Raw genomic sequence first — 22,230 nt, 5'->3', positions numbered from 1 at the left:
GTTGTTTTTCACATGAGGCAGCATATAGAGTATCCTCTTTTTTCTGTCTGTGCGTGCTGCGTGTATTCACTTCCCCCCTCGGTGAAGGCCCTCCCTGACTGTCAGCACTACCCAGCTGTTTTTATGGAAGTCTGGCTGAATCCAGTTCCCACTGCCTCAAGACACGACCTCATCTTACACCCCTTCTCCTGCTCCTCCCAGCCTCCCTCCATCTATCGATTGCAACATTTCCCCCTTTTTTTGCTTACTATCATCGTTCCTTTGATTTTTGTCATTGTCCTTGGTGTACTGTTGTTTACCACTTAATTTCACATCGTCTTTTTCTGTCCCCCTTTTTCCGTTTTTTTTTTTTTTTGCTTCCTGTCAACCCCCCCTACCCACCCCCACTGTTTACCCTCCTCTCCTGTCTCTTGAGTTCTTCTGCTTCTCCTGTCACCAGCTTTCCTTTTTTCTTTTCTCTTGTTTGTCCAAAGAAACAAGTTGAGAAAACAAAAAACAACATGAACTAAAGAGCATAGAGTGTATTCGTATATTCAGACACGTATGTCTCACTGCTTTCTGTCCAGATATACAGGATGTTAAAGTGTGGAAGCCCCAAGTTGCTGGGTAAGCTGTTGTTTTTGTCCCCGTCCTTCAGGTTCCCTCAGGTGGTCAGCCAGGGCTTCTGTTTCTGCAGCAGGCAGAGGGCACATGAACAGAAAAGCACAACTAATCTAAAACTGAAATAAACAGAAACAAAAGCATTCTTTTTTTAATTTGTTATTTAATTAAGAGCAAAAGGGCCTGAACAGGTTTGAGCATAAAAATACTAATAAAGGGAAATCATGGATCATTTACCTGGTTGAAACAGGTTACAAACAGTGTTGAAAATATGACCACATAAGCCGACTTTTATAATTACGATGATGTGTGCTGCTCTCGTTTGTGTTTGTGATCTTCTTGTTCCTCCAGTTTAGCTCCTTGAGCAGAGCCACACTGCTTCCTAGTGAAGTGAAACAGTGTTATTAAACAATGAAAACTGACCACTGTGTGCGCTTCTCACACTGCTTTTGGGGATCTTTCTACAATCTTCTTCCCCCTTTGTGTAGAACTTTGATGCCCCTCCTCTTTATGTCCGATGAAAGGTTTTAACCAATCAGCCGTCTACTCATGCACAGCATCATCGCTGTTCTTTGAGGGATGACAGATCTGCTTGTTTCATCTGCATATTTTTCACCGTACATAACAAAGTAGCTACACAAATGGAAAATATATTCAGTTACTCGTGATGTGAGCTTGCCCAGAGAACAGGCAGTGTAAGCCTGCTTTACAAAACACACAAAAAAACACAAAGCTAAGTGTTAATTCCTACAAAAATGCTAACATTGACGCACATGTTCATTCTCAGTCTTGGACGCTTGCTTGACTTGTGTTTGTATTTGATATATTACTTACATTGATGGTACATAAATCGGTTTCACAGACCTCATTTGGACATGTTAATGGACAGTAAACACGGAAGTAATTAATGAGCTTAAAAATGGTTCTTCTTCCATTCAGATGGTCCAGGACCCTGATATTGCACTACTGGCCCACCGGATTGGAGTTAAACACTGACTGGAGCAGGACTACTATGACTGTGTTTATCCTGATGTGATGCATAGTTACGGCTTAAGTAAAAAAAAGACCTGTGGAGACAAAAAGGTCATTCCAGTGAAAATTGGATAGAGATGAAGTGCGTATTTTTAGAGGGTTAGGAGTCGGCACGGTTAAGATCAGAGGAAGTCTTCAGGATTTCAATGATGGAAGCAGGACTGTGTGTATGTACAGTCATGTGTGTGTTCGCTATATGATCTACCACTCTCGTGAAGCTGTAGAATCTAACACCTTTCTTCTTCGTGGACCTTTCCCACGATGACTCTCTCCCGGCTTCTCTCTACTCTGCTGTGTGCATTCATCATCCTTTAGGATGGGAGGATTAGTAAAGTGGGCTCAAAGAGGATCACACAGAACACAAATAATTACAACCCATTACAAGCCCCCACATCATTTAGCAAAAGAAATATGTCAAAAGACCAGTGAAGATCTTCAGTGGATGAACTCAAACCAGACTTTTGCTTTGGCTGACGGTGCTCTCTCAGCATGGTTCAGTCTTAGTTTTCAGTGGATTAGGATTGAAATGTAGTAAATCTATTACATGGGAGCGTTTGTTTTCCTAAACTTGGTCTCATCAGGTGTCATTTTTGGTTTTTACGCATTCTATCAGGCAAAATGCAGTTTTATTACCTTTTAATTTTTTTATTTTACCTCCATTCCTGCTCATTTAGCAAGATGAGATTCTTACGGGAGGAGGGACCACAGCCATTTGGGAAATGTGGAACTGAAAGGGATGCAAACCTCAACAAGAACACAATGCACTCATATTCATAGAGGATGTGTAACCGGCGATTGCGTTAAATGTACTAAACTCTTGTTTCGGTTGTGTTCACATCTGCATGCGGACAGATGCAAAGCAGCTGCAGAGACACAAAATGCCCCAAAAAGATTCGAACTAAAGATGCAGATCTGAGCAGCACATCGTCTGTATCGTTGGAGTCATTTTGATCTCTGTTAGTCTTTGCTCGCTTACCATCGCCCAGCAGTTAACGTCAAAGCTGCAGAAGTTTCATTAGACAAAGTCACGTGCGCTTCAGAGACTGTGCAACATTTAGCACTCAGAGCATGTTTGAATCCCTGCTGCGCCTGATATGAATGTGATTATCAGTCCGTTCACAGGTTTTTAAATTGGGTTTGCTTTTGCTTGCTGGAACAACAACACCTACTGATTGGTCACGCAATTCATTTTCAGTGACAAAACAGGACATGATGGACAAATAACTTAATGACAGCTGACAGCAAGCGTGATCATATTATATTAGTTATTCTGCAGGATTAACTAGAGGTTAATTATAAACTGAAATAAATGTGAGTCCTTGGGGTTGATCCTCTCAAGGATGATGTTTCCTTGCAGGCTGGTTGGACTTTAAATTATTTATGCTGTGTGTGAGTGCAGTCTGAGCTATAAATAGCTTCAGCTAAACATAAAGCCACTCGCTTTACCACAGCCATCTTACACACACACAGTTGTGTTTTACCCACAAATACACACGTTCATTCACATCTACACTGTCGTGCGAGATGCCGTGTTATGTGTGTTATCATGCAGGCATATTTGATCTTCTGGATGTCCGCGCAAGACTCACACAATCTGCAGTCTGCTCCAGTGTCAAGCTTGCTGTGCAGCATCTGTACGAGCAGGGTTACACGGGCGTTACCAGCCTATAGCGGCTCGCTCTGCTTTGTTCATTAATAGATTTTCCAAAGGACGTGAACTTTGCAAAGATGCAGAAAAAAATGGTAAAGGTCAGAGTACATATGCAGTATAAGGTTTTCTTCCATCAATGATTGGCTGAATCATGAGTCACACGAAAGGAGAGAATACACTGAAGGCTGCAAGTCACTCACTAGAAGTGACTGAATAAATTGAAAAAGATACATCATAAATGAGTTTAAATATGAAAAATTTGAATAATGGATGTTTTGCTCTTAATGTGACACAGTTTCTGTTGTGTAGGGCTGAAAGACTTCACCAGTCAGTCAGTTAACATTCACCCCTCGTTGGACATCGTGGAAGAGGGGCGTGCATCTTATAGTTGTTCAACAAGTCTGTGTGCTGTTCCACCTGCTTCTGATGTTATTAGTCCATTTAACACGTGTTATCAGCAGAAATCAGCCAAAGTGGGTGGCTGTTCACCGTCAAGATGATGCCACGCTGTGTCAGTAATGTTGAGGCTGTGTTTTATTCCAGTAAGGAAGTAATGTTTATTTAGTTGGACTGTTTAAGGAAAAAGTTTCACAAAATGCTTAATGTGAGTCAAAATGGTGATAATGAATGAAAACGGTATTTTTCTCCTGCACTGATCGAACGCACATGTAGTGCCAGCAGGGGAACTTTGACCCACTTGTCTACAATATTAAACATTTCCCTGCACAGGCAACGGGAGACTAAATATAATATTGATAATATGACTTGGCTAAATATGCAGTATATCTATATGGCAGTGAAAACTACATACAATTACTGCATACTCTGTCATCTTCATTTACAGTTTTCATTTTATTTACGGTGTATTTTAGTAATGCCATGCACACTGCTAGCTTTGCAGGAAGTGAAGGCCACAGCCTACACACATGCCAACATTTGTGTCTTACGAATTGCGGCGACAGCTACTCAGTTGGTTTTAAAACTGCAAACCAAAGTATTGCATCAGCAGACGTGAATTTGTCATATGCACAAAACCTTACTTCCTTCTTCCCCACACATTCTCTCAGCAATATGCACACAACCACAAACATGCAAAAATACTCACATTTCAGTTATACTAACAGCAGCAACAACTGAAACTTGAAATGGAAGAGATTTCAATTATATTATAGTACTGAACTTATATACTCTTGACACTTAATTAGGTACAGTGTGCAAGTACCTGGTTACACCTTTTCTGTACCGTACCTCAGTTTTCTATTCTTAGCTGACAGGAGTGGTATTCAGTGTGGTCTTTTGCTGCTGTGGCCCAGCTTCAGGGTTTGTTTTGTTCTATCTTCACAGATGCTCTTCTGCAGACCTTGGCTGTAATGAGTGGTTATTTGAATAACAGGGCAACATGATGTATAGAAGGACACATGTGGTCGTTCACTGCGCCTGGTCTCACCTCTGACATCAACAAAGCACCAATAGCTACACCACGTTCAAACTCACTTAAATCATCTTCCTTTCTCATTTTGATCCCTAGTTTGAACTTCAGCAGGTCATACTGAGTCATGTAGACTGAGTTCCTGCTATTGGGTGTACTGATTAGATGTTTGCATCAACGAGCAGGTTAGCATAAAGTGCCCAGTGAATATAGAGGTGTTAAATAGTTATTACTTTTTGCTTAATAAAGCCTCCTATTGCTTATCATTAGTAGAACAATTAGCTTTTATTTATTTATTTGTTGCATTTTCTGAATAAAATGTTCTCTATATGTATTAAATGTATCAAAACAAGTCATTTCTGACACGATGCTGATGAAACCTGTCAACAAAAAACATTAATGACAGCAGAGAAAATGCACAGTGGAAAGTAACACTGTGCATTGCTTAAGTAGTTAATGCACCTGTACCCAGTACCAGTCTGGGTACAGGTGCCTGTATCTTGTTCATCGCGTTCTCCCCCTAGCGGTCTCATTGTGTCAGCACATCCTTGATCATGTACTGATGTGCAGCCGCCGGCAGGGGGCGGTGTAGCACAAGTCTGTACCAGCCTGGACAACCCTTTTCTGCATATGAAAGCAGCGAAGCAGCAGGCGGTTAACAGGTTAGTAAAGTTGTATTTTTGTTTGTATACAGATCCATAGTGACTTGGATGAAAGCAAAAAAAAAAACCCTGTGGTTTCTCATCAAAACATTTTTGTTGCCGCCGCCGCCAGTTGAACCATCTTTGTAGGGTTTACATCACCAACTGTTGCTAATTAGCTAATTAAGACTATAAAGCTCCACAAAGAGTGAAAGCCTTGGTGTTGCTGGTCTGTGGTGGCTCCTTCTGGTTGTTTTAAACGCTCTGTAACTCTTTCAAATGATGACAATAGACTGGGATAGAAAAAGAAAGCGTTTAAGTTTCATGCACAAAGGCAGTTAAAGGTTTTATGTTAGATGGCAGGCTAGCGAAGCTAAAAGCTCATTAGCTGACATAAAACAAAACAACTGTATTTGTTGCATTTTGCTCCACCTAATTGAAGCATTGGGACTTTGAACACACAAATCTGTTTGACAAATAAGTGGCCAAAGTCCAAATCCAGAGAGCTGCAAAGATTCAATACATGCTGAGGACAAATCAATACAAAATCCTTTTTAGAGAAAAAAATTAAAGCTCCAACATATTTAATATCTAGTGAATGCGTCACAATTTCCAGGTGACAGTGTCTGAGTCCAAGGATTAACGATGTATAATTTATACTCGTGTAAAGAAGCAACGAAGCTGTTTTTGTGTGTTATAACTGTCATAAATGATCAGCTTCATTAGGCTTGATCAGAAATTAAGGAAACATAGGTGCATAAACCTTAAATGTCCACATTTACTGTAAATCATCAGATGTGGGAAGGGTTCTTAGATCAGGATGAGCATTGCAGGAATGTTTAGAAGAGGCCTTACTTGTGCTGAGATTAGTGTTTTATCCTTCAGGCGAGAAATGCCGGGAAATATGAGGAATGTGTTGTCAGCTGTAGCTACTGTATCTGAAGCTTATGCTTGCTGACAGGAGGGTCAGACACATGAAGGAAAAGGTGAAAGGGGTTTTTTTTTGTAAGAGTATCTTAAGGAAAAACAGACAACTTCCTCTCTGCAGTCCAGACCTGTGCAACATGATTTATTCTTTAAAGACTCTGAATTTTGATTAAGTACTGTAGCTGCTGTCCAGGTGGAGTATAGTTGTGTGAGACCACAAGACAGGTTCAGTGTAGTCAAGCACCGGTCACAGGGAAACTATTGTCTGTGACGAGCCTCTGGACCTCCACGCACACTTGCTTTCAGTCTGTGTGCACGTATGCCCCATTCACATGCTTGCTGCAGATCCTCAGAAAGTTCTAATTTTTGTTTTTGAGAGTCAGCGTCTAAAAAAAGGCCTCAAATTGATGGCAATTTCAGAAAGGCGAACATTAAATTTGATCTGTGGCAGACTTGATGAGCATTTGTCTGCTTATTTATTCTCCCTTTTTTAGATTTGTTTAATTTTCCATCCCACAACAATGACAAATCCCACTACTTTTTTTTAAAAATAGTTAAGGTATTTGCACAACTTGTGTGGCTGTGCGCTGAATTTAAAACCCAGAAAAGGAAGAAAACCAAGGGGATTAAATATAAGAAAGCGTCAGTGTCACAAAAGTCTGTTGGAGTCCTTCACATATTTTGCCTAAATATTCAGTGTGATCAGCAGACACATTCACAAACTTCCTCTCCATCCACCACCACCACCCCCCTGTGTCCTATGGGACCAACACAGAATTCTGGTGAGGGGTCTCCAGAGCCAAAAAGCAGGAAGTCACAGCTGTGCTCATCCCCCTTTCGGCATGTGTGAGACTGCGAGTATATGTTTTTATGTCTCTTGTCTGCATCAGTGTGTGTGTATGTGTGTGTGTCTGCGTTGCTCTCTCGGACAGTTTATCTGTCCAGTTGGACTTTCTATTCCCACTGCTTTACTGGAGAAGTTTCCAGCACTGTTAAATGAGGGAGCGAGAGGGAGCGAAACCTTGGCTTATAGAGCCTAATAAACACTGTGTGTCATTGTGGCTAACGCTGCAAAGCTGAGTGCAGTGGACTGGTTTGTGGAAACACACACACACACACACACACACACCCTCTGTAGACTTGTTTTTATTGTTTCTGCCTCCTCCACTTATTTTGTTACTTTTCCTGTCTTATTGCTCTCTTATGTATACATGTAGTTATCTATTATATAATGAACTGAGGTCCAGCCTCAGTTCATTATATAATTAATCAGAAAAATGCTGATATCTTTTGGTTTTAGTCTTTGTGGACTACAAAAGTGGAAACTTCAAATTCTGAGACGTTGCGATGGAGAGTACGGTGTTAATAGGTGTAAAACACAATAGAAGAAATGCATAAATGATCAAAAAGTTTTGAAAAAGCTTGCAAAAGTTAATATTAACTGTTGAAACTGTTAGATAAAACCATAAATATGCTGTGTAAATTGTTAAACGTTGTTGATAAATATATGAAATACAGTAGCTAGCTAAAATTGTGGATAAACTGTTGAAAATCATCAGCTAAATAAGTTTCTAGCTGTTGAAATTGTTAGCTGAAATTACAAAGTCCTTCTGAAAGCAAACATTTTCATTCAGCGACCTGGAAATGCACATGCGGCAGTTCGGGCAGTTATTTTGAAAACCATGTTGCATAGTTTGTCCACCAGAGGGAGCTCTGCAACTTCCCTGGTGGTTGTGTTTGGAACGCTGCAAATAAAACTGATCCGAGCCGAGTCGGGCAGCTACATGTAACAAACGTTGATGTTTGGTGTTTAAAATAATATTGGCCAATTTATCGAAATATCAGATTTTTAAGTTACGAGATATTGGTATCCATATCTGCCTCAAAAATCCTGTGTTGTCTGTGCCCCAATCAACAGTCAAGTCTAATAAAAATGCTTAAGGTTGCTGACTTTTTGCTGCAAAATAAGGTTATAAAAACCTGGAAGTTATATTCATACCATTGTCTGTGCCTTTTTTTGTTTGTTTGGGGATTATCCCTCCCCTTCTTATAGTGTCCGTTTCCCAGACATTGATTAATCCTAGTCTTAGACTAAAAACACGTCTCAATGATGATCTTCTCTCAGTCTAGACTTCGTGCACATACAGAATAAATCTTCTTTCAGCTGCTTCTTTATTTGCATGGGTTCACCACAGTGGATCTGGTCGTCTTGACTATTGTAACGGTCTTTATTCAGGTGTCAGTCTGTCACTGCTCAGCCGATTGCAGCTGGTCCAAAGCGCTGCGGCACAGCTATTAACTGGCACACACATGCAAGCCCACATATCCCCCATAGTAGCTTCCCTATACTGACTTTTATTTGTTTTTTAAAGCATCACATGGGTCGGCGCCTTCTTACCTCTCTGATCTTTTATGTTTGCACACTCCCTCTAGATCAGAAAGGTCTGCTGAGCAAATGCTCCTAGCTCCCGAGTTCCAGATGAAAAGACAGAGGATATCGGGTCTTTGCTGTAGCTGGTCTGATGTTGCCTCCTCACATCAGTGCCTGTCTATTATTAGACACTTTAAAAACCCATTTAAACCCACTTTTATTCTTTGGTTTTTATCTGAGCAGTTTGATTTGTGCTCAGATTTTCTCACTTCGGGTTTCCTTTCTTAAACGCTGTCATTTTGTCCTATGCTTCTATACTGTGGTAGTTCATGTCTCAGACACGGTCTGATAATATGTCTGGTATGGACTAAAAAAAAAAGATCACTGAATGTAATGAATACACGTTAAATCTAGCAGTAACCAAAGGTAGTCAGCAGATGGTGTTCAAACTGGTAAGTCCGCAGTGATGCAGGAACAGCTGAGTTTGCTAACCATAACTGATAAATGCTGTACTGGAAATAGTCCAGCTCCAGTTTAAAATGAGCTTAAATGAACACCGTAGAACATGAGAGGGGGGTCCTGATGAAGGGGTTCCTGAGTAGGTCTGACAGGGCTGAAAAAGGTTGGGAACTGCTGTTCTAATGGGCGATAAATATAATAATGAGTTTCAGCTCTGGCTTTGATCAAAGGAAATCCTAATGCTGCAGCGTATAATGAATTCCTAAACTGCTCCAAGCTTTGTGGAAACTTGCCCCTGAGCACAAAGCCAGATCCATTAAGAAATGGCTTTTTCCTTTTTGGTGTGGAATAAACTTGTCTGGCCTGCAGAGATGCCCTGATCTCAACCCCATTATACACCTTCGGGTTAAACTGCGAGACAGCGCTTATCACCCACTCGGTGATCTCACTAATGCTCTAATGGCTGATTAGGAGAACATCCCTGGAGCCAGGTTTCGAAATCCTTTGTGGAAAGCCTTCCCTGAACAGTGGGTAATGTTTTGGAATGAATGAAAGTTTATGTTTGGGTGTCTGCAAACTTTTTCATCTCTTTATCCATCCCTCCTTTTCTTCCTCTTGTCCGATGTCATTCTCTCCTTCTGCAGTCTCATTCTTCTTCTTCTTCTTCTTGAGCGACCATGGCTCTTTTGGCTGTAACTCTAAGGCTTTTGTTTTTAATAGGCGCAGCGTGCCTCTGTAACACCGGCTGCCTTTTGTTTTGGTTACAGATAAAATCACTAGTGGAAAACACAACAGCAGAGAGACACAAGGAGACAGGAGAGATGGAGAAAAAAACGAGTGTGAATCCCGTGGTGCAGGAAAAAGTGGGCAAATTAAAGGGAGAGGAAGACGGTTCAGTTCCCTCCTGTTTTTTAATGTCTGGAGCAAGATACAAGGCAGATAAGGAGGTCAGTAGGGAGAGGAAAGGATAGCGCCTAAAAGGAAAAAAGAACTAACAATCTTCCACATGTGTCTGAAATAATTTCCTTAATCTTATCTAAGGTTTTATCTGACTTATCTTTTTGTCCTCTCCTCCCTTTCTCCCACCTTTCACTCTGACTTTGTTTGATCTCAGACCGACGCTGTGTTACGTGCACGGTGCAGACATATGGAGTTGATCACTGCGCCTGTTGCTGATGTTTTCTTTGGGAATGCTGACAAGTTGACAGGCGAGGCGCAGCACTGACATAAAGCCTCACTTCACTGTCCGGATGAGAGAGATAGAGAAATACAAGGAGAGAGGGAGAAGGAGATAAGGGCCAGGGGGAGGGTGAGAGACATAGTGAGAGAGAGAGAGAAAGAGATAGGGAAATAAGGGGGAGTTGAGAGAAAAAGAGGAGGAGATATGAAGGGGAAAAAAATGACTTCACGCCGCGACTGGACGGCCCCCTTTTTTCCCCTCAACCTCTCTCTGTCTCTCAACTTTTTTCCTCCCTCCTCCTCCTCCTCCTCCTCCTCTGTGTGTTTTTTTAAATGATTTGGGGAGAAGAGGGGAACGAGCATTCGGAGCTTGGCTGACGGTGCAGGCAGGAGCGTCACATAGGCAAACAGGAGCCTGAGGGGGAGCGCACTGGGACTAAAGAGGACTGAAGAGGCTTGAGGTGGTTTTTGGATCAGATGCACTGACTGAAAGGTTGACTAACAGGCAGGCAGAGAGGAGATGAAGAGCATATAGGTTTATGTTAAAAAAGCCTTAAACACTGCATGCACAGAGAGCGAGGAAGTGGCCATATACACCGATTTATTTCTGCAGGAAAGTCAGGGAGGCAGACACCTTGTGAGGAAGGCTGAGCATTTGCAGAGCAGAGTTTTGCTCCACTGAGGGGAGACAGAAAAAGACAAACAGAAGCACGTTTTGAATGAAAGGACCTTTATCTTCATCTAGCAATGCTTTTGAGGAACTCTGCACCAAGTTGTTGCTGTTTGCTGTGCTCCTGGACGCTGATGCAAGCTTAGGGCACTTTTATCTTCACTGAACTCCTCTTGTGAAGAGGATCCAAGCTGTCTTTCTTTTTTTGCAGAGTCCTCCTTCAGTAGAGGTGCTGTGCTGACTGTAACTATGTTTTATCAAAGATACTCTTTAACACTATCATGGACTACTTGTCTTCTGCTCCTGTGCGTCCTGGATGCGTGGACCACGGCCTGGCCAGCCGTTCAACAATCCCAGAGGCAGCAGCAGCAGCCTCGGCGGTACAGACAGATGTCAACCCTGTCTTCATCCTCCTCCTCCTCGTCAGCTGGTAACCTGTCAGAAAGTGCAGAGAGCAAAGTGGAGCGCCTCGGCATGGCGTTCAAGCGAAATGTGCGTGAGCTGCGTGAGAAAAGCTCCTGCTTGGACCTGGTTTTCCTGGTGGACGAGTCCTCGAGCGTGGGGGCCAACAACTTCCTGAGTGAGCTGAGGTTCATACGCAAGATGCTGTCCGACTTCCCCGTCGCACCGGAGAACACCCGCGTGGCGCTGGTGACCTTCTCATCCAAAACCCACGTGGTGACGAGGGTGGACCACATCACTGCGCCTAAGTCCCACCAGCACAAGTGCTCCCTGTTCAACCAGGAGATCCCAGCCATCAACTACAGAGGAGGAGGCACCTACACAAAAGGAGCCTTCCAGAGGGCAGCGGTGAGTCAGACTAATGGATTAATGATTAATGGATCTTTACATCTTGACATTGACCCCAAACTTGCTTCACATTTCTTCAGTCTGCGACCTGCTGGGTGTGTGTGTGTGTGTGTGTGTGTGTGTGTGCATGCATGGAGTGATTATGGCCTAGAAAGGCTGATGTTAATGAGGCCTGTTGCTGTTTTCCTCTAAATTACACACCCGCAGACAGTGAAGGGGAAGCCGCTCGCCAGCTAATTGTTCAGGGGTTTCCAGTGATTAAAATACCATAAAGACTGAGCGCACGTGTGCACAGAAATACACACCATGGATGTATCTGAACAAACTGTAGAGCAATAAGAAAAATGAGAGAAAAGAAAAGTAGAAGAGATGAATTTTTAAGATTAAACGCGATTAGATGAATCTGATTTTAAGCTTTGCGTTTAGCTATCTTTGATTTTGTAGCTTAAACAAGCTGTTTGGACCGATTTAGTGTAAAAGCTGGAGTTTTGGGGGGTTATGTGGGGTCATAATGTTGGCTTGTTTATGGTTTGTTGATTTGTGCTTCCTGACACACACACACAGACAAACACACACACCCAAGACATATGCCACAGTTCATCCGTCAAGTCCAAACAGCCCAGCTGTAAAAGCTGTGTTGGTGGTATAGGGTCTGGTCCTGTATAAACATGCAGGCACCTCGACTCATGCCTCTGATCTGCAGTCAGTTACAAACTCATGGAAGCGCTGAATACACAGCAGAAGATGGGGGATATTTAGGGTCTGCAAGCTCACTAGGAAGTGCTGCAGCTGAGTGCTCACCTGGGTGAGGAGCTGAACTATGGGGTTGCTGTAGCTCCGGAGGTAAAGCATTCCTGGCTGCTCCAGTCTCCATGCCAGAGCATCCTTGGGCGAGATACTGACCCCAAGTTCCTGTCACATGTGTTCATCAGAGTGTGAATGTTGGCTAGAAAAATCGTAAAAAACAAGTTCTTGTAATGGATGAATGATGCATGTTGTATAAATATCTATAAAGTGCTTTGTGTGCTCAAGTAAAGTAGAAAACCAGGCCATTTACTATATTCTGAAAGGCTGCAGAGACCTGAGTTTGATTCAACCCCAGACTGTTTTCTTTGTGTTATTCCCCCCACCTTCCTTCAGATCCCCGACTATCCTGTTCAGTTTAGGATAAGTCTTTGGTCTGAGGACATGACACACAACCGAAGTGATGTCAGAGTGAGATGTTTCCACCACAAAGACGGCATTTGACGACCGCCCCTGAAGAGTTTGATGCCTCAGTATAGATCAATAATGTGATTTGTCGATCATTAGAATAGTTTCTGGGTTTTTCCAAGGGTAGCTGTAACCACCCTGAAACCACCCTCACTAACTTCTGATCCAAACCCGGTCATTTTGTTCTGACAGCAGGCCTGAAATATGACAGAAACCACTTATTTCACAAAAGAGCTTCAGGGATTACTCGTAGCATGCTTTCAAGGGGTAAAGAGTTACAGTCAGCAATCTGGTGTTAAGTAACAGCCTGGTATTGTGAAGCAGTGTCTGAATGTCATTCCAGTTGTCCTTCAGTAAGTTTGCGTGTTATTCCATTCCATCTGTTTGTGGTTAAAGACACAACAGCTCCAGTTTTTCCTATCTCAGCACGTCCCTGTTTGGTGCCGCTTAAAGGTGCAGATTGATATGCAAAAAATGGACAATGCATAGACACGACACACAGAAGCAGCGTGTTATTTATGTCACTTATTAGATTAAAAAAAAAAACAGTTTAGATTTGACGATCCTGAAATTATAATTCATATTTCCACTCATTCTGAATTTTCTGTTAATTTTTGCTTTTGCTCTTTAAACTTAAATCAGTTTTTTGCTGCACTTTGTGAACTTTGTAACAAAAAGCCTCATTTGTAGACAAAGGCAGAGGTACGCCAAGTTCTGGCAGGTTTACCCATCTCTCCATCCCCGTTTAAAGCTAATAGTCTTGGACCGTATCCTCCGGCTTAGCACTGAAAGCTTGGCCCTCAGGACAGGTTTTCTCTCACCCTGCCTCGCTAAGTGCTGATAAGCAGACTGCTGGCTGCATCCCAGCTGCTAAAGACCACAACAATAGCAAGAAAAGGCTTTCAGGGCAAACTTTAGCGCCTTATCATTATTCAGAAGCACTCAAAATGCTTTAGGTGATTTATCAAGTGATGTCGTGGACTAAATCAGTCAAAGATGGTTTTTTTAGGGCGTATTTCTACTTAGGCTCCTAACTTGGTTGTAACAGATTAAAAGTCTGATTAAAATAAAAGCTTGAATTTCACATCTCATAGCCAGCAAACACCCCCGTATTTCTTTCCAACCTCTGCAGAGTGAGAGTGGGCTGACTGCGTGCTGCCTACACAGAGCTGAGTTTTTTGTTTTTTTCTGGAGGCAGATGAGGCTAGCAGATACAGACGTCCAGAAAAATAAATAAATAAAAGAAGCTTCGACCTGATGGAGCAGAACAGTCTGACATTTACTGTGTGTCTTCACAGGATCAAGGAAGTGATGTTAGAGTGAAAAATCTGTCTTTAATTTATTGCGTAATCTCTCTTCTGTTTTTTGGGGGTTTTTTTGAGTCGTCTGTCCGAATCTGACTGGAAAAAGAAAAAAGGAGTTTTGTTGTCTGTTTCCATCTGTCACATAAAAAATGGCTCCGCTAACACTAGTCAACAAGGCGCATATCCGGCTGTCATCGTGTACCAGCTAAACTGCAGTGCAACCATCAGAGTTTTGAAGTGCAGATTCTGTGGTTTCTCTGTAGGAGAGCGCATGTTCTTAGTTATTTCTTCCAAACACGTGCCCCCACGTGGATCAGTCTGACAGAAAGTCCCGAACGCCTGAGTGTGCATGTTTAAATCCGTGTGAACGTGTGCATCGGTGCTTAGAAACTAACAGAGACAGTGAAAGTTAGGCAGGGAGGGAGAGAGAGGATAATTGATAATTGCAGGATAATAATAATAATGCCATATTTTATTCCCTCGGCGGGTCTTGGCTGTTCTAAGTGCTGTAGAAAGCTGGGATCCATTAAGAGAGACATTTTTCCACCAGCCGTGCATGTAGAGACAGGGCTCTCCTCCAGCGCTCTTCATCTCCGTCTCTCTCTGTCTGTCTGTCTGCCATCTCTCTTTTCACCTAATACATCATGCGGTAGGCTTAAAGCATCAAATTATGTAGGTTAAATAATGATTTCTGATTTTGGTTTACGGTAAGATTGAAGGTAACGCTCAGCGGTTTGTTATACATTTGGAGTGTAAACTTAGTAATGCTAAGTCTGGTTAAGTGATGTCATACTCATAAACTTTTTCTAATACTTATCACCTTAGCTAAAAGCAGAAAGCTTTTGAGCTGTTCTTAATGGTGACACTTTGTAACTTTGGTTCTTGGAGCGTAGACCCCCTCCAGGTGGGGTGTAGATGAGGAAAATGAATAAAGAAGACCTGTTACTAGAGCTGGGCGATAGAACGATAACGATATGTATTGCGAAATAACTTTTTCTCGATAGAAAAATTTAACTATTGCGATAGGCCTCACCGCTCTTGTCCTCTTAAAAAAAAAGAAAAAAAAGAAGAAGAACAGCCAATCCAAATTAAGTAGTGCAGAGCCGAACCAATCACAGCCGCAGCGTCACGTCACGTGACTTGTTACGTACAGCACAAGTGCCAAGCCGCACGTGTATTTGTTTTGGGAAGCAGCCAGCCGCCGTGCCGCCCGGGTAACGGAGGAAATGAGTGTGCCGACTAGAAAAATCAACCGAGCGTGACCGAAGGTTACCGAAGAGAAAACAGATGATGGTTCCAACGCCGGAGAGATTGTCGAACGGAAGAGCCATAGAAGTTCCGTAGTGTGAAGGTATTTCGGCTATTTCAAGTCTGACAAAAACAGAGTAGCGTTCACTGTAAATTGTGTCGAAAGCAAGTCTGGAAATACAATAAACCAATGCATGCTCAATCTCTGACTGGAAGCGCTAATTCGTCATTCGGCTTTTGTCAGACTAAAGTAACTGTTAAAACTGTTTGAAAAGCTCAGCTATACAACAAGGAGAGATTGAGAATTTCCTTTTAGTTCTCAGTTTATTTGATATTGACAAAAGTTAGTCAGTTTTGTCTGTTCTTCTGTAAAACAAACTAAGATTTATTTTTAGAATTAATATTTTGTTTCTAAGTGGAATTGACAATTTAGTCTGTTTTGTTTGTTCTATTTTGAAACTTAAACGCTTTAGCGGCTGCCTTTTGTGTAGTTTGCAATATTTGCCTTTATTTATCTGAAAAAGTCTCATGTTCCTTAAGTACATCTACCCTGTTGAACTTATTATGGGAAATAAATATTTAAATCAAAACAAGCTGCTGATTATTTCACATTTTACTTGTGAGCAACGGCACATTTACATCTTACAAATATAGTTATTTGGCTTATATCGTGATAGATATCGTTATCGCCTGAAATGAAAAAAACATATCGTGATATGAAAAAATCTTATATCGCCCAGCTCTACCTGTTACTGTCACATCACAAGTAAACCAAAAGATCATAAGCATTATTTTGAACTGTGGATCATGCAAAGCCGCTCTAGGAGAGTCTGAAACTAAAAATATGTTCCTGGAAATAAGCACAAACGTCCTATTCTTCTTCTTTTTTTGGTTGCTCCCTTTAGGTATCTTCCATCCTGTCCTGTCACACCAGCCCTCTGCATATGTAACACACCTTCCCCCTCTCCTCTGCCTCCTCTTTTTTTGCCTAGCAGTAGAATAGTTTCCATCGGCACCCTGCTGGTCAGTGGCTGTCAATTGACTTGAGTGATCCGGTATGGAAAACTCATTCTTGATGATCTGTATATTTATTTTGGCAAAGATTTTTATACTGAATGCCCTTCCTGAGACAACCCTCCCCATTTATCTGGGTGTTGGGGACCAGCACTAGGAGTACTCTGGCTTGTAGTCACCTGTGGCCGTCTGTCGCAGGGCTAACACATGGAGGAAAGCAGCCATTCATGTTTAAATTCACACCTATGGCTAATCTAGAATCACAAACTGACCTAAGACGCTTGTCGTTGAACTGTGATAGAAAGCTGGAGGACTCAGAGAGAACGCAAGCCACGGTCAGGATCTCCTTGCTGTAAGGTGACAGTGGTGTTTGTGTCTACATGCAATACTTGGAAATATCACTAATAAGAATGCACAGTGCCTGCTGGAGCCTAAACATCAGTATGCAGATCTTTTTTTAAAGACTGTTTGCTCAGTACAGTCATAGAAAAACAGGTCCTGTTAGAATCCAGGAACAAAAAAAACAACAAAAGAAGCAATGAGCATTAGTGGATCCACTTTAATGTAGAGAAAATAAAGCAGGGCTTTTTAATGCCATCATACTGACCTTAATTTTTTACTAAAATTCAACAGTGCATGCAGAAACTTTTTAAGACCCAGTGCTCTACAGCGCAGCGAGAAGCTCAGCTGTCATGGAAACTGGTGGGATGAGGAAAAGAGAGCACCATTTCAGACAATCTTTCCTTAAAAGGCATTTATTGTTCTGCACCCACAAAAAAATGTAGTTGTGTATTAAATGAAAAACCAGAAGCTATTTTTTTTGGACATCTGGCCAGTCGCTGCATGAAGTTGGATGGTAGAAGCGTGCCATTGGAAAAGGCTTCAAACGCTGCTGGTGACCTGCTGAGGTCGTCGTTTGGACCTCGAGGCTCTGAGTTTGGATATTGTTTTCAGTTTTTTGATGGTGTTCCCACTAGCTTTTTCCACGATTAATATAATCTGATGTAGACCCCTAGGTTCCTGAAAGCAATACCAGCAGTGTGAAACTTTGAAAACTCCACACTTTAGTTCAGAGACATTTCAAAATATAAAAAGCGTCGCCGGCTTTTTCTTTCTCCTTTCACTTACGCACAGCAGGGAGTGAAAAAATCTATAATGCAGTAACTGTTATGTACTCTTTAGTTCATTAAGTGTGCGGCACTTAATCATGATGATGATTCACAGCACTGCAGGGTCTGCGTCCTCTCAAGCCTCGCTCTAGACATGATAGCCTTGTTAATGATGACATCACTCCTACTTGAGTTTATTTTTTCCAGCACGGCCGCCGTTCGAAGTCGTTGATGACTTTCAGTACATGATTTCATGAATAGCTCTTAAGGAATAACCCACACTGACCTCGAGAAATGAGCGGCGTGCGTCACCTCTGCTTCTCCAAGGTTTTTTTTAAACACTTAGTCATTTTCCACGCATTTGCCTCATACACGAGCAGATATCTCGAAGGTGGTACGGCTCCAAGCCTTTGCTTTTATTTTTGTCTGTTGCTCGTAATCTTAATGATTCAGGAATTACGGCTTTTTCCATTGTTTCTTTTATTACAGTTGGGTTTGGATACGAGTCCCAGCTATAAAAATAAAATCTCTCTATGCGTACAATCTTACTAAAAATACTCCAGAATCATTTTTGTTCTGCCGCCTCGTTTGTCTTTCCCCTGAAGATTCACCTTTTGTGATGCGTTGCCACATGCTGCCAGATCTCTTTCTTTTAAATAAAAGCCTTCTTTCTCTCTAAAGTAAGACCTGGCTTGAAATCCTAGTGAGCAGAGTGTTAAACTGGACTTGGCGGTCTGGCTGTGTCAGCTTGCCTTCACAGCTGCACGAGACACAGACAGATGGGCAGCGTGTGCTGAAAGATAATGGAAGAAATGGGAGTGGGAGAAAGATGGAAGAATAAGAGGAAAAATGAAGTAAAAAACAGGGGGAAACACTTTCACAGTAATGTTTTTACCTGACTACTGGTTAGCTGTGTGCTTACTCTCCCAAAATCTGGGTCATACCAGATATTAGAGTAGTTTACCAGGGTTAGCCACCTGGTAAGGAGCTTTCTGCTCTCCTGGCCAGTGTGATTTTGGAAATCCATATAAGTTGGACTATCAGGTGGGAGATTTTCCCCTTTTTCCTCAGGGAAAAGATCCAGCAGCTCCTTATGTGCCCAGCTCTCCAGAAAAAAAACCACACATAGTCATGCTTATTACTCACACACACAGTTTATGGAGCAGCTGCATGTCTTTACATGGTTGTCATCCTATATAAGTCAGACATGTTATATTATGGTCTGTAAACTAGAGTGTATGCATGAGAATATATGTTTGCAGTGTGTCTATAAATAAAGCTGGCAAACATATTTTTTTTTCTCCTGCTGGATTTTTGAATCCTTCAAACATCCACCATCCATGTTTGAGCCGCATTATGAAGGCCGATTCGGAGGGGAAACACGGTGTTGGCTCCCAAACCTCATAAACAACTACTTCATTTTCAGTAGTCGCTATACAGTAAAAAAAAATCAGAAGGTAAACGTTTAATGTGACTGTAGTATTTTCTTCTTGCTTTGTGTTAGTTTAGGAGAACTTTGGCATTTTTTAGAGCGGCCCAGATATTTTTTCCCACTGTGAAAACTTGATTCCAAGCCAACATCTTATATTCCCAAGCTGATGTTCCATAGGATGAAGGCACTCGTGGATCAGTCTTCATACACATTTCTGTTCTGACTACATCGAGCTTTGCCAGACCACAACAAGCAAAACAAACATGCTAACATCTCAATCCAGTTTTCCTGTTTGTCCCACTGCTTTGCCTTTCTATCATCTTCTCCTTCCCACCCAGCCTGTCCAAGCAGGAGGGGACGTCATAGTCATCAGCTTTGACGCATTACAGCCAAAATATGCAGCGTTGTTTTTCAAAACATTGTCTATTAGATTAAACGGGGGGCTGTGTAAGTTGCTTACATTTGGCCTGCGGAGATGAGCCTTAGGGTTCCTGTTCATTCTTGGCCAGAGGAGGCACACAAACACTAACATACACTTGCGATGTTTGGGAGTCTGATACTTGGCCCGAATTTCTGAGAGCAGCAAATTAAAATGGGAAATGAAGACCATCCATCACCTGAATGCTGGAAAATGTTGTCTTAGACAGGGTGATTCAAGAGGTCCTTTTATTTTGGAAAGAAGAGGGGGGGAAAATGCATTTGCTCACTGGAGCATTTTTAAATTTATTGCGGCTGAGTCACCCAGCAAATTTCAAACAAGTCAGTGAATTCTCACCTCAAGCTATGAAGAAATTTAAGCCAGACTCGAGTTAAGAGTAGAAGAGTTTAAAAAAGGAAGGTTTTTCGTGGACAGCCAGTGCAAACTAGTCCCCTCTGTGTTAAATGAAAGCAAGGTGCATCTCTTTGAAGCGATTCCCCAGCTGTGATAAGATGATAAGAAAAAAAAAGACTGTTTCCTGTCTCTGCAGCTGCCATTTCCCGCCATCTCACTCTTAATCATTTCCTCCCCTTCAGTCTGGCTGCTTCTTTCCTGTATTCCTCCATTCTCCTCCTCAGTATCAGAGGTACTCTTGCAGGGATGGGTGAGACAGAGGCTTGGAGCTCCTACCAGCCAGAAAAGGCCTGATAAGCCACATAGGAATGTCCAGAGACACCAGAAGAGCTTTAAATATGTTGAGTCTGCAGTGGGATGTGGGGCTGTGCTATCACTGTATGTATATATATATATAGCACCTCATTAATCTGTAAAATGATTAATTAAGACGGCGGCAGCATGTGCTTTTGCGCCTCCCTTTGACCTGTTAACGCCAGCTATACTCTGTGTGATTGTGAAATAGGGTCTGCCTGAGAGAATAAGGGATATATCAATGGTTGTGACCCCAAAACCGTAATCACACACTGTAGAGTGGCAGAGCTTCAAAGCTGGCTGTTTAAACAGTCTTGTGACTGATGATAGCTCGGGATAAAATTCAAACTGTGTCTGAAATTTTGGACGACAGTCTGACAACATGACTTCAGCCATGACTTATGTCTGCTGACCAACCAATAGGAAGGCAACCTGAACCAATGCACTGATAAACACTGGCACTTGTTAAAAACCAAACCAAACTCAAATCGAATACACTGAGTTAAGCCATGCAAAACAAAAGTTTGGTATTGGACCAGAGAAGAAAGTGGAGTTGAGCTGCGGCAGCAGAAGCTTGATTTTATGATGTGTTCTTCAGCTGTTGTAATGACCCCGCCAAGGAAGATGTAACATGGAAACAAGTAGTGGAGGAACTGAAGTCATGATTCAGCCCATGATTCAGTGGGTATTATCACTGTTTAGTTTTTATGCATTAAACTGTGTACCACCTAGTTTTATGAGATTCAGTTTGGGTGCATTAATAAGAATGCTGGTATCTCACAATGTGTAGGTACCTAAGCTTTTTTTAAAAATGGGGCAAAAGCAGCAAGTAAGCCTATCGCTTACCAGGTTGGACTCTTTTTCTTTTTTTGCCTTCAGAGTTCCTTTTATTCTCTGTGGCACAAATTCAACAAGGTGCTGGAATCATTCCTCAGAGATTTTGGGGCATGTTGATGTGATATCATCACACAGTTGCACACTTGCATTTTCTTCCTGATTGTGGCAGTGACAAAACAGTGCCATGCAGTTTATACTTACAAACAGTTGTTTGCACTGTTGCTCTTGGGACCTGCAGCTGCTTTGAAATGGCCCCAAGCGACTTTCCTGACTTGTTCAAGTCAATAATTCGCTTTTTCAGATCCATGCTGAGCTCCTTTGACTTTCCCATTGTGGCATTTGTGGGTGTTTGTGTCCAATGAGCTCAATTTAACTGGCATCAGAAAAGTCACCAGCTGTAGTCGCTCATAATCACTCACAAGAAGTTAAGAGGCCATGCTATAAAGCTCATTTCACTGACAACTTTCTAAGTCACCAAAATTGTTAATTCATGTTGCTGTATGTATATTTTTGACCCAGCACATGTGATCACTTTTTTCTGTTAACCCATAATAAAGTCATAAAAGATCCAAACTTCATGAATGTTTTTTGTGACAAAGAAGTATCTGTTCCAATCACTCTATCAGAGAAAAATCAGAGTTTTAGAAATAATGGGAAACTTAAGAGAGCCATGATATTATGTTCTTTACAAGTGTATGTAAACTTTTGACCACAACTGTACAAGGCCGGATGGATCCATACCTTTATGTTGTTTACACCAAATTCTGACCATTCAGAGGTTATTTAAGTAATGATTTTCTCTCTTTTAGACCATTCTCTGTAAACCCTATAGATGTCTGTGTGGGAAAATCCCAGCAGATCAGCAGTTTCTGAAATACAGTGGAACCCCGACTTACGAATACCACATTTAACGAAAAATTCAAGTTACGATGGCACTTAACGGCAATATTTCTGCCCCTGCTACGGCAAAATGCCCACGTAACGAAATCCGCTGGCTCTGTTTGGCTGAGCCTACAATGCCCACAATGCCTTCCGAATCATGTGACAACCCCCTTGGCTTTCGTACTTGCGCTTCGCTGTTCCACTTGAACAACGTATTGTTGTTGCAGTTAGCAATTAGCCTATAGCCTATCGTTCACTCAAAAGGCGCGATGGGTGCTTCGACTTAAGAAAATTTTC

The 22,230-nt window shown here is 42.0% G+C and overlaps 1 protein-coding gene across 2 annotated transcripts in view; it reads left to right on the top strand.

Annotated features, from left to right (window-relative positions):
• The first annotated feature begins 10,480 nt into the window (after nucleotides 1-10,480).
• The window catches only part of svep1 (sushi, von Willebrand factor type A, EGF and pentraxin domain containing 1), a 108,843-nt gene continuing 97,093 nt past the window's right edge, over nucleotides 10,481-22,230 (top strand). The window contains exon 1 of one of the 2 annotated variants that reach the window (XM_085266676.1): nucleotides 10,481-11,769. In XM_085266676.1, coding sequence (XP_085122802.1) covers nucleotides 11,209-11,769 — 561 coding nt within the window. In that variant the 5' untranslated portion in view covers nucleotides 10,481-11,208. The remainder of the gene's footprint in view (nucleotides 11,770-22,230) is intronic. The other variant, XM_085266673.1, reaches the window with a different exon arrangement.

This window comes from Mchenga conophoros, linkage group LG3 (genome assembly GCF_057382185.1).
Source record: "Mchenga conophoros isolate Kocher_MC1m ecotype Shallow Benthic linkage group LG3, M_conophoros_male_GT1.1, whole genome shotgun sequence".
NCBI lineage: Eukaryota > Metazoa > Chordata > Actinopteri > Cichliformes > Cichlidae > Mchenga > Mchenga conophoros.
Note: the sequence above shows the minus strand (reverse complement) of the source record. Positions and strands in the feature narration are given on the sequence as shown.